At 45.2% G+C, this 12,411-nt stretch overlaps 1 protein-coding gene across 4 annotated transcripts; it reads right to left on the bottom strand.

Moving 5' to 3' along the window:
* Positions 1-368: 368 nt before the first annotated feature.
* TMEM14A (transmembrane protein 14A) lies at positions 369-10,112 on the bottom strand. Of its 4 annotated transcripts, XM_053286345.1 has the most exons (6): positions 9,957-10,082; positions 9,257-9,536; positions 7,018-7,103; positions 5,260-5,361; positions 2,411-2,498; positions 369-1,930 (listed from the first exon to the last, which is right to left on the bottom strand). In XM_053286345.1, exons 3-6 carry the CDS (start codon positions 7,091-7,093, stop codon positions 1,891-1,893), a joined length of 306 nt encoding a protein of 101 aa, XP_053142320.1. In that variant the 5' UTR covers positions 7,094-7,103; positions 9,257-9,536; positions 9,957-10,082; the 3' UTR covers positions 369-1,890. The 4 variants fall into 4 exon arrangements, with proteins under 4 accessions (XP_053142320.1, XP_053142318.1, XP_053142321.1 ...); XM_053286343.1 differs by lacking the exon at positions 9,257-9,536 and having other exon boundaries at positions 9,957-10,112; XM_053286346.1 differs by lacking the exons at positions 9,257-9,536; positions 9,957-10,082 and adding an exon at positions 8,989-9,183.
* Positions 10,113-12,411: the final 2,299 nt, after the last annotated feature.

Below are 12,411 nucleotides of genomic sequence, written 5' to 3'. Positions count from 1 at the left end.
AGGTTCTTGGTGAAAGCAGCAGACCAAGTCTTGGCTCTATGCCAACATGCTTCTTTCCATCCTGATCCAAAGTGTAGCACAGGGGAGTTGGCTATAAATGTCTGGGTAGGTCTGACAATGCAACCATGGCAGGGCGCAGAGGCCTGCTCAACTTAGGCCCCCCAGCTGTTTTTGGAGTGCAACTCCCAGGATCCCCAGCCACAGTAGCCCACAGTCAGGGATTATGGGAGTTGTAGGCCAACATCTGCAGGAGGGCCAAAGTTGAGCAGCCAAATATCCAACCTATCACACAGCAGCAATCGGTCACACTTCTTTTCACCCAAAGCATTCCAAGTTTAATAGCATCAACTACATCTTACACGAGAACATGGCTTCAAGATGACACTTTTATTAGTCAAGTTTTGGCAGTTTCTACCTTTTAGATTTCCAAACAATTGAAACTTTACTGTGTTTCAGAAACATAAGTGTTCTAGTGCCTTATGAAACAAATACAGACTAGCAATACATTGCTAATCTGTTATTAAAAGTCCAATACAATATCACATGATCAATAAATCAAGGTTCAGGTACAACTAGGTTTGTATCCCTCCATGTCACAATAAGGTTCTCTCACACACAGCCTAGCCTGGGTTAGGCTGCGTGTGCGAAGGGCCGGCGGGATCTGCCCAGCTAAACCTTACTTTGAAGTCCGGCTTTTACCCAGTTAAGGGTGTGAGCACACCCTTAACTCGGCTGCCAGGATCTCGTGTGTGCTTGGGCTACGCATGGAGTGCTCATCTGGGCCAGAGGGGGGCACTGTTTCCTCTAAGGTGTGCGCATAAGCTCCCAGGCCCCCATGCAGCGATTTCTAGGAAGTGCGCAGTCTCTGGTGCGCTAGCCATCACCGCTCAACTGCCCGGCACCCCGCCCAGGCCATGGCTGTCTCCTCCTCCTGCCCCCGCCAGGCTGGGCACAGTGGGCTTTGCCCTCTTTTTTAATCTCTGAAAGCCCTCCATTGTACAGTGGGGGGGGGATGCGAGGCAGCAAGCTCCTTCCACCTCCCCTCCCCTCCACTCAAGTGACTGCATGGGCTCTGCTGTATGCAGCCCGTTTCCAGCTTTCCTCAGATTTTTTTTTAAAAGGCACCCCCCTTGCCCCCCCCATCCCTGCAGCCAGCCACCGCCACCACGCCTCATCCTGCCACCAGTGATCTTTAGGGGGCAAAAGGGGGAACTTTTCCTACTACTGCTAGAAAATGACTGCTGCGGCAGCTTTTTAAAAAATTTATTGAAACCTATCGAGGTGGGGGCCTGGGGGAGATCTAAAAAATTACATTAATTCTTTCAGTGTGTCATGTGTATATACTGCCTTGATACTGCTGCCCAGAGCAAAACTCTTTCTGCTCACTGATGATAAAAATCATCATTTTTATGATATAAAAATGGGATGTGTGTGAAGTTTTATGCAGCCTTCCCCCTGCCTGCCCACTCTATCATGTGAAATACCCTTAATGTGAAAATTATGCAGGACTGCATATGTATTTAAGTATGTGCCATCTGTACAACAAACTTGAGTTTGAAAGATCCTGGGATTCTTATTTATTTCTGTGGCATCACTGAAAGCAACTTACTCCACCAAAAAAAAAAAGTCATGGTCATAAGTAAAAGGACAAGCTATGCACTTGCCTAAACAAGATGTCAACAAAACATCACAAAGAAAATATCCTTAGGGAATGCTTAAAAGAGAAACAATTTGATACAAAGAATGCAGACCAAAATCCATGAGGAGTAACATTGTCTTTGAGTAGTCATTAACAAAAAGGTGCTTGATATTTAGAGACATTCAGAGTACGAAAAGGTTGGTTTCTTCCTGCGGAATGATACAAGTGGTGCTTCTTGCTGCTTTGGTCTCTCATACCAGCATAAGAACAAGTCTCAGAATCATGAGAAGGCTGTGTTAAAGAGAGAAAAGCAGAAATTAGCAAATATGCTGTTAAGACAGGAGAGAGAGTCTACATTTTCAAAGCCAGGGCTGTATGTATTTTGCACTAAGAAAGAAGTCACCACAATAACCCCAAATTCCTACCATGGAAAGGTGAATTATATTACCTGCACACATTATGCAGATTTGTTTATTTGTTTCTTTGAGTCAGAACAGCAAAGAAATATGTCAATCAACTCTATTGGAAAATGATCACCACCATCCCGTCCCTTCAACCTCTCAGCTTTCACTAGGCACTGCCTTCTACTTTCAAGGCCTAATAATGAGAAAATTCCTTTTTTTTAAAAAAGAAAAGAAAAGAGCAAGAGAGAAATTCACAATGCCAACTTCTATACTCAATATATTTTTTACTTTAGTGTGGTACCAGAGTTGTACAACCAGGAGCCCTCTGATTGTGTTTTAAACTAATTAGAATAGGAAACACTTTTACCTTAGGCCTGCTACGATTCCTGCTGGCATTAATTTCTTGGACCTCTTAAACCTCACTCCCATTACAGTAGTCAGAAGAAAAGCTGTGACTTCAAACAAACATATAACATACTTAGATTTTACTTTTCAGTTTTGTTTTTTTAGTCTGCGTTTTGATAAAATGTAGCCTAAACAAAACTAATTTGAATCAAACTTAGGCAAAATACTCGTAAAACCTATTCATTCTTAAGGCAAGTGGAGCATTCTGGTGAAACAATCTTCCTACCGGTAGGTATAGCAGCTGGTGGGGGATGGAGCATGCACATATGATCAGAAGGGTTTTTAAAAAATATTTTTTCAATGTGGCACAAGCTTGGCTTGGGCAGCCAAAAGCACCTTATGAAATTTCACAAATGAAGCACATGCTCTGATTTAATTTTGCCTTGTAGCTACACTCTTTGTCTATTCTACTATTGCATGCCCCTATAAGCTGATAGTTGCAAAAATGATTTTGAGCCAGAGAGGGCACAATACTGTAACCTTTCTAACTTTGTCTATGAAATGCATACTTCTTGCTATAAATAATAAAGAAAATGTTCCTAGTTGATCCTTTAAAACCTGCCGACTTTATGAGTCAGCATATTTCAGCTCACTATGTCTGCTAGCAAAGGCATAAATGTACAAGGCAGATCAATATGAACTAATATGACCTCTCAGTTGCAAATAAGATTTCAGGGTGATTGCTTCAACAGAAGTCAGTGTGGTTTCTCCCATGATTATGCCCAGCCATTCAAATAATGCCATAAACAAGAGAACTGGAAGTCTTTTTGTGTTTCATGCATTTGCAGCCTTGGTTGGCAATCTTCACTGTGAAATCAATATAGGTAATTGTACCATACTGATCCTATTAGAACTTTGTGGTTTTCGGTACAACAGATTATGTGTTTGTGATGTAACTGCAACCTGAGTGGTGGGGGGGAATACATGTACCTGTCACTTCCGTAATATGTGAAGTAGTGATTCCGATTCCAATTTCCCTCTAATTTATTAGAGGTCAATTGGAATCTTGGTTTGGTCACATACATTCAGTTAGCATGAAATTTCAGAGGATACTCCACACTAGGAAATGCTGTTGTCTTAAATGTCACCAGTGCCGTGGTGACTGGCACCTTGAATATAAGTATCTATAATACCCAATCCCTTTACACAGCTTAATGAGTATGGGAGGACATGGTGATCTTCAGTTCTTTTAAGAGTGAGAAATGTGAAGTGTTACATCAAGTAATTTAGTGGTGGTAATGAGGAGACCTTAACCCCTTTTAATTGGAGATTATTCTTCAGTGAAACCAACATCTGAAATGCACTCTAAACCTTTGATTCAGATTTTGGTTTATTTTGACTTGCTTGAAATAAGCCAAGATATGAACCCATGGTTTGAAGTGGGTTTCAGATACTAGTTTGTTTTGAGTTGGTTAGAAGAATCCAAGAGTGATTGGTTCAGATGTTATGACCAATTTTGGTTTTTAGCCTACTTTCTAGTAGGCTTATGAGATCATTCGGCATTTCGTGTATCCATGTGGGTGTTCCCCCCTACATTTGCAATGCCTGGATCAATATGAACCAAACTAGTTGTAGGGACACAGAGTGACACCTCAATGGCGTAGTTTGTGATTATGTCATCCACTCCAGTTCAAGATGGTGGACGTGTAAACATTTGAGGCACAAGTGGGCTAACCTGTGAACTGCCTAACCAATTTGAATCAAATTTGCTAAAGGTATAGGGAAACATAGGGATGCCCCAATGGCATAGTTTGTGATGATGTCATCCATCCTGATCAAAGATGGCGGACATATGAACATTTGAGGCACAAGTGCACTAACTTATTGACTGTCTAACCAATTTGAACCAAATTTGGGACTGTTGTAGTAAGTGACACACAGGGACACCTCAATGGTGTAGTTTGTAATGTCATCCTCCCCGATCCAAGATGGTGGACAGGTGAGCATTTGAGACACAAGAGGTCTAACTTCTGGACTTCAATTTAAACTAAATTTAGTCCAGTTGTAGGGATAGTGAAAGGAAAGTAGGCAGATTAGTTCTTATTAGAAAAACTTGTTCCTAACTACAGTGAGAAGTTGAATTCTTCTGACACATGCAAAGGTATGGGAGGGGGAAATGCACTCTTGAGGCTCCAAGATGCTGTGTGGAATCAACATTTAACTGTGGTTCTGTGCAAATTTGTGCCAATCTATAGTGTCTACTGGGCCACAGGCTCCCTTCCCTCAAATTGGTTCCCATGCAGTCACTTCCTTCTAAATTGCATACAGACAGATCTCAGAGACATCATGTAGGACCAAGACGAAGTCATGGTTCTGTGTGAGGCCTGAACTGGCCCTACAGGAAATATCCAGACTACGTTAGTCATGGGCAAAGTACCACTGAGAGCAATGAGAAAAGTCAGTCACGACCAAAGTAGTCTGGAAGCCACCCTGTGGCTATCTTTATGATATGACGCTCTGGAGGGTTCCAAGGAGTGACTGGGGTTCTGTCGTGCAAGCCAGGGCTGCCCCGCTATTCAATCAACATTGCCAGCTGAGACTGGGAAGCATTCCCAACACTAGAGAGAACAAAGCAGCCATACCTCAGCCCTACTGTGTTGGCTCAATGGAAACTCCACATGTGCATCAGATGTCAACACATACCAAGACATGGTAAAATTCAAGGATGACTACCCGTTTGGAGTTAACAAGAATGCTTGTGGAGAATGCTGTTGTGAATAATGTTATCTGCTTCCTTTCCCTGGCAACCTAAATACAGCTGCACAGTATTTATAACTCACGTGTGCTCTTTCAGCACAGTAGGATACTTACATAAAGATATCTTTATATCCCTGGGGTTATGCGTTACACAGTAGGCTCCGTAGCCAGCAGTTATGCCAAAGATGATGCCAGCAATCAAAGAGATTTTGCTTCCTGAAATAATGATCACATATTTACAAGCTCAGGAAAAAGCAGGGAGAGGTTAAAAAATAAAGAAAAGAATAGCTTTGCAATGTTTTTCTTTTTTTAAAAAAGGTTTAAACTTTAAGGTTTTTATTCATGTAAATATCAGACTTTACTATTCTGAATTAACGGATAGACAACGAGTGTGTTGGTTTTTTAAACTTTTTAATGTATCTCCATCTGCATGTTCTTTTCCTTACTAGAGGCACATGAAAAAGTTACCCAGATGCAAACTGGTCTTTCATACCAAGGGTTCCCAACTTTGGGTTCCCAGATGTTGTTGGACTACAACTCCTGTCATCTCCTGCCACAACAGCCAAAGCCAGGCTGTAGTCCAGAAACATCTGGGAACCCAAGGTTGGGAACCCCTATTTTATACCAATTCACGCCAAGGGACAGGCATCTGTTGACACTGACTAGGGTCCATTACAGCCTGTTGTAAGAACTCTCCAGATTTCCTCCCATGACAGCAGCCTCCACCCTTGCTACACTGGTTACTAGTCTGGAGGATGTTCTAACCTCCTGAATCAGCTTTTCAGGAGTGAGGAACCAGATATACGGCGCAAAACCAAAGCCTTGGACCACGTGCAAGGTCTAAGCTCCTGTCCTGTTGCGTTGCGTTTGTTGCAATAATGACCAGTTGCTATATTCCAGAAGGCCAATCAACAGCATAGCAGCTTATATCTAGACAAGTCTCTTAAATGTTTGCAGAAACAGATTTAGACTTCCAGAGATCTTCAGAACATTCATGTAGACAAATGGAAATACCAACGATGAACAACTTGTTCTACTGAGCAAACTGATAAGAGATCATCTATATTAAGGACCCACCACATTAAGCCTTTCATTTGAGTCAGCGTGCTTGTTCTTTTCCTCCTAAGCGGGAGCTGCGAGGTGACCCAATCTCGATCACCTTCCACTCCCACAGCAGTTATATGTTTTGGGAGGAAAGTTCACATCTGTGCCTGTGATTGCCTTCCGACCAGGGAAAATGGCAGCAGCAGAGGGACCCAATCTGGATCGGGACCATGATGAGCAAAGGATTAAAGCTTCTCTCCCACAAGTCACAGCCTCAGTCTGGATCAGGCCTCCCAAAGCTTAACAGCCTGGCCCTAAAAAGTACAGCACATATTCTGCACTGTACAAGAAAACAGAAAACTTGCCATTGAAAGAATAAGTGCCAATTGCTCATCTTGGCCTTGACGCTTCTCGTATTTTTCTATAGCTACCCATGTACTTTGCCCTCTTTTACGGCCAGGTTCCAAGTCCGATTAGATTGTTGGGTTTAGGTGGAGAGTAATTCAAGTTGTTTAGTGAAATGACTATGCTTAAATGACACAGTTAAATGACTATTTGTTTTTATTGTATGTTTTAATCCTCTGATGCGAACAATATGTTATGGGGCGGCTAACAAATAAAGTTTTTTTATTAGTTGTTATGCTTTTCACAATCCCTTTTCTGAAGTAGTAATCTGAAGGCAAGTTTGTGAACCTAATTTAAAAAAAAAACAACCTGAAGGCAAAATGTTTTATGTGATCTCTATGACACTGGGTCACATGATCCAGGCAGAAAATTGTAGGAAAACTACTTTCTCCTTTTTTTGTATCCTCCAACTCCAGCATTTACCTTTGCGAATATATCCTACGGCACCTCCAAGAGCCACAATTAGAGCATAGCCAAAACCAAGCCAGTCCACAATCATGATGAGAAACCTAGGAGGAGAAAAGCAAACCATTCTTGGTGAACTCAGCCAAACTCAGTGAAAGGCGACACCAAAAAGGAAGGTTGGGAAATATCCCAACCAATAAGAAAAGTAAACCCGATCCCTTCAAGAAACAAGCCACAGTGGTTAGCGATAGCAACCAGTTCTGTGTTATACTGGCATTATGTGGGTCTGAGCTACCAGAATCTCCAGTAGGTGTGTCCCCCCCCCTCCCCACCAACACATGGAGGCAGTGATACCTGGTGCAACTGGCACCAGGTAGTACACTGGTTGCAGAGCAGGATTTGCACTGGGTCAAATCCTGACCCAGCACTGGCCCAGGGGAGGCTAGGTGGGTATAAGGAATGCCTGGAGGGTCTGTGGGGAGACACACAGAGGAGGCTGGCAGGGGATGCCTGGGGACTACAGTTCCTCTCCTCTTTCCCAGCCTTGCCATGATCCTTCCCAGCCTCCCCAGCATGTCTCCTTTTCCTCCCAGCATTCTCTCCGCTTATCCAACTTCCCCACACCAGCGCTGGGTCGACAATTAAAGGTGCCTCCGCTCTACAACCTGGCATTACTACTACTACTACAACCATCACTACTACCTGGCACCCTGAACACAACTGCCTCTGCATCGGGAGGAGGGTATTGGACCAAGGAAGTTCGGATAGGCCTGGGCCTGGTATTATGGCACCAAAATATATCTGCGGCAAATTGTGTGGCTGAAAGTTTAACACAATCCTCCTCCTCTTCCCATACAATGCAGGCTTAAAGCAGTTTATAGGTTATAGCTGCCAGACCGAAACTATTTTTGTTTTGTTGTGAACGGCCCTGAAACCTTGGTTTAGGGCGGTATACGAATACGTTAAGTAAATAAATAAAATAAATATTTTAAATTGCTTCATACAGCAAGCAGCTGACCATTTTGGGATATGCAGATTTCCCAGGGGCACACCTAGGTAATTTTGGAGTCTGGAACTGAGGGGCTTCAGAACCCCACACCCCACCCCACTTGAGGCCTGGTGGCGTTTGGGGGCAAGTCCAACATTTTAAAAAACTTTTTTTAAAGTGTCGTTGTGTGGCAGAGATGGGAGCAGCCAGTGGGTGTGTGGGCACTCGGGGGAGGGAGGTGGTGGCAAAAGCGCCTTCTCTGAGCCTGCCTGCCTCCCAAATGACAGATTGGGCTGTTTTCGGCCCCTTTTGGGTCCCAAGACGGCCTGATCTGTCATTTGGGAGGCAGGCTGGCTCAGATAAGGAGCTCTTGCCACCACCTCCCTCCTGTCCCCTGAGTGCCCACACACCTGCTGGTACTCCTGTCCCCACTGCACTGCGGCACTTTAGTTTTTTGTTTTTGTTTTTAAGATTTGACTTGCCCGGCAGGCATGGGGCAATGGTGGGGCTCTGGAGAGGCCCCCCCAGATGACAGGAGGCCATGGACCAAATCTCCATGGTCCATGGCTAAGTGCACTTCTGGGTTTCCACCCTTCACAGTACAACAACCCTTGCACAATCTGCCTAGCAAATCTTAAAAGAGTCCACCACATATAGTACAGGCCTCCGTGTGATGGCCCAAAGGGGTCAACAACTATAGGACCACCCTCTGTCTTCTACTAAGCATACTGGTAGAGATAAGCTAGACTAAGGGCCAATCTACACCTTAAGCCTGTTATAAGAGTCAACCCGCTCGCTTCCCCTTCCTCCTTCTCCTCTTCAGTAGGAGCTGAGGCGACCCTGTCTGGATCACCTCCACAGCAGCTGTTTTCTCCGGGAGGAAAAGCTGACACAACCATTGCATACCCAGCCCTGCGTTTTTTTCAGTGATCGATTTCCCTACCAGGAGGGCGCCACCCGCACAGAGAGATCCTTGTCCTTCGAGGAAAGTAGCTCATTACCGACGGAAAAGATTCTCTCTCAATGCGATGCCTTCCCAGGCCGAGATCCTCGCTCCCTACTACAGCTGAGAATGAATTTCGGTACGATCCCGGCTAGACATTATCTAGTAGTAGATAGCGTGCGTGCGTGCGTCTCTCTCTCTCTCTCTCTCTCTTTCAGGTCATTCACCCGGGCCTCCAGTGGACACTTGTTTGCAGAGCACACACTCCCCAGCAGGGAGATGCACGCGTCACATCGCACTTCGTGCCAAACACTGGCTAGCCTCACCTCCGCACATCTTGCAAGCACTGCGAGGCTGCGTTCTCCTACACACTTCGTTGGGAAGAAACCCCACTGAAATCACGATAATCTACTTCTGGGCAGAAACGGAGGCTTGCGGCGTAAGGGCTGCGTGCGCACACCGCGAACTTCAGCTTAATTCCTTCCAGGCCGCTTCCAGGCGTCTGTCGGGACCCCCATCGCGCCTCCCTCTGTGCGTGCCCCACCTCCGATGACTCCATTGGTGGGTTAACGATGGCATCCAAGAGCTGCTGCAGCCCTGGGGGTGCTGACAGAGGGGAGGGGGTGTAAATCCCACTGAACGAAGCGGCACTTCCTTCCAAGCAAGCCTGCATCGGATTGCCCAGGCAGAAGCCCCACCCTGTGGCGTCTCCCCAGCCATTCCCGGCAACCACCACGCGCATAGGACAAGCAACAAGCAGGCACTTGCTCGGCTCGGTCGGCACACACAGCGGGAGACCCGCCTGCCAATCCATCGGCGCCTGGAAGGAAGCAACTACCATAGGCCAGGCACCGATGCGCGAGAGGAGGAAGCTCCGGCGCCGTCTCTTCCCAGCCTAACCCCGTGTGCAATGCATACTAGAGACACTGCATAAGGGCTGGGAGCGGAGATCCTCCTGCCCACTGCCCCCTCTCTTTGCAGGTGGGCGACATGGACTGCTTGCCACACCGCCTCTCTCCCACATACCTGGTTTTGCAGAACGGGCGAGCGAGCGTACGGCGGGCCGGCGCCTCCCACACGGCCGAATCCTCCTCCTCCACCCGCCGCAGACTTAGTCAGTCCCGCCCCGCCCCCTCCAGCAAGCACTCTCGGGCGCCTCCAGCGATGTGGCCGCTCCTCAGCACTTCTTGCTGGGCTTTCTCCTTCTTGCCCGATTTCACTCTTTTGCCTAGGCCGGAGCATTATAAGGGCAACGCTGCCACCTCGTGGCTAAACGACGTTAATACTACTTAGCAATTCTATGCGAAATAAGCTTCCTCCCTCTCGCTCGCTTTCTCTCTCTTTTTTGGGGGAGGAGATTGATTTGAGCCACGCATTCGCGCTATCCACCAGCACCAACATTTTCATTGGTCAGCTCAGAAAAATCGTAGTAATCTAAAAGGAATACGGGTGTATACGCAGGATACGGTGCCCCATTTCAAGTGGCAGACTTTAGGATGCTTTTGAAGAACCGCAGATGGTCAGTTATTAGGTATAAAATAATTTTCTGCCTCATGCATAACATTCTCTTTGGCTGTTTCTAGCCTCTGAACCAGTGTGACGTATGTTTTTCTCTCCACTAACTACAGTGCAGCAACCTGATATTTAGATTTATTTATTTTTAAGCGAGACCTTACCAATGGTCAAATTTGTGTCCTAAAATTAATTCTAGAGCATATTGACCTGTTTTTAAGATTTAAGATGTAAGCATTGTTTCCTAGCCATGCAAATTTGCAACTGACTAAGGCATTTGAAAAGTGTGGCAAAAGGAGTAACTTGTCTTGTACATTTGCGCAACCAACCACTCACACATTATAACTACGTCTTCAGCCATTTCCCATTTTAAACGTTTATCAGAACCAAGCTAAACATAGCTTATTGGGGCACATGGTACTAATATCATGGCTTCAGCTTGTTCCCAGGTATTGCTAATTAATAAAACTTTTGTTTTACTAAAAAAAACCCAGAAGGGCCTGTTGATAGCCAATCTCCAATTCAACAGAGGAAGTGAGATTCTACTGACCCTTTTAATCTCTTGGGGGCTTTTGATAACATTAACCATGGTGTCCTTCTGGGTCACCCGAAGAGGGTAGGATTGGGTGGCACTGTTTTACAGTGGTTATGTTGCTACATCTCTAGTAGATTCCAGATGGTGTTGCTTGAAGATTGTTTCTCTTCAGAATGAGAGCTATTGCATGGGGTCCCACAGGGCTCCATTCTATCTCCAATGCTCCTTAACATCTTCATGAAGCCACTAGGAGAGGAGCAGGAGATTTGGTGCAGAGTATTATCAATATGCTGATGACATCCAGATCTATTTTTCCATATCAGCTTAATCAGGAAATGGCATAACTTCTCTAAATGCCTGCCTGGAGGCGGTAATGGGTTGGATGAGGGATAACAAACTGAGACTGAATCCAAATAGTACTGACATGGGTGGGGACGGGACCCAAGAGATGGTTTAGATCTGCTTGTTTTGGATGGGGTTACACTCCCCCTGAAAGATCAGGTACATAGCTTGGGAGTGCTCCTGGATCCAAAAACTCTCTCTGGTTTCTCAGGTTGAGATAGTGGGGAGGAACATTTTTTATCAGCTTTGACTGATAGATCAGCTACGCCCATTTCTGGAGGTAATCTTTAAATAGGGGTGTGAAAGCCATCTTGAAATCGACCTGGCTTGACCTCGAACCGGATTGGTTCTAAGGCATGACCTTGAGCTGGGCCCGGTTTGGCTAAAGTCAAACCGGTTGGGCCGGTTTGGGCCCAGCTCAAGGGTGGCGGGGGGGTGGACAGTAAAATTATTTTTAAAAACAAATGACTTACCACCACTGAGGGCTGCGGAGGCCTCGGGGGTGCTGCAGTGGCTGCAGATGGGTCTCCGGTGGTTCCCTCTTCCACTGCCAGCCTTTCCCCTGGCTGTTTTGGCTTGTGTGTGCCAAACAAGGTTTTCTGGTTTTGTTCACACCTCTACCTTAAAACAGTGGTGTATATGCTAGTAACCTCCAGATTTGACTACTGTAATGTACTCTACATGTACATTCTATGTACTTTGTACGCAGTCTGGAAACTATAACTGGTACAGCATACAGCAGCCAGATTGGTCTCTGGGTCAACCCAAAGGGACCATAGACCATTGATTTTAAAAGAACTGCACTTGCTGCCGATATGTTTCTGAGCAAAATACCAAGTGCTGGGTATTATCTGATATTAATTTTAAACTTTTAAATTTGTTTTTATGAGATTGTTTTTACTTTTTATTCTGTGATATTTTATCTGTTTTTACTCTACTTTATATTCATTGTGTTTTAAATTCTGCATGCTCCCTAGTGATGCATATATCGGGCAGTATAAAAAATATGATAAATAAATAACCTGCCTCATTGATAGATCTTATCTTGGTATATATATTTAAGCTAATGTTGTGACTGCAGCTGCAGATCTA

The sequence above is a fragment of the Hemicordylus capensis genome, chromosome 1, assembly GCF_027244095.1.
Source record: "Hemicordylus capensis ecotype Gifberg chromosome 1, rHemCap1.1.pri, whole genome shotgun sequence".
NCBI classification, from domain to species: domain Eukaryota; kingdom Metazoa; phylum Chordata; class Lepidosauria; order Squamata; family Cordylidae; genus Hemicordylus; species Hemicordylus capensis.
The sequence above is the reverse complement of the archived record's forward strand: the minus strand, read 5'-3'. Positions and strand labels throughout refer to the sequence as shown.

What these genes read in the sequence shown, in the direction of transcription:
- TMEM14A (XM_053286343.1), bottom strand. Translation starts at nt 7,093, where the DNA reads ATGATTGTGGACTGGCTTGGTTTTGGCTATGCTCTAATTGTGGCTCTT. An exon ending in GGATATAAAGATATCTTTAT is followed by an intron (nt 2,499 to 5,259) that starts GTAAGTATCCTA and finishes GTTTGTTTGAAG; the next exon opens with TCACAGCTTTTCTTCTGACT. An exon ending in GGAATCGTAGCAGGCCTAAG is followed by an intron (nt 1,931 to 2,410) that starts GTAAAAGTGTTT and finishes TCTTTAACACAG; the next exon opens with CCTTCTCATGATTCTGAGAC.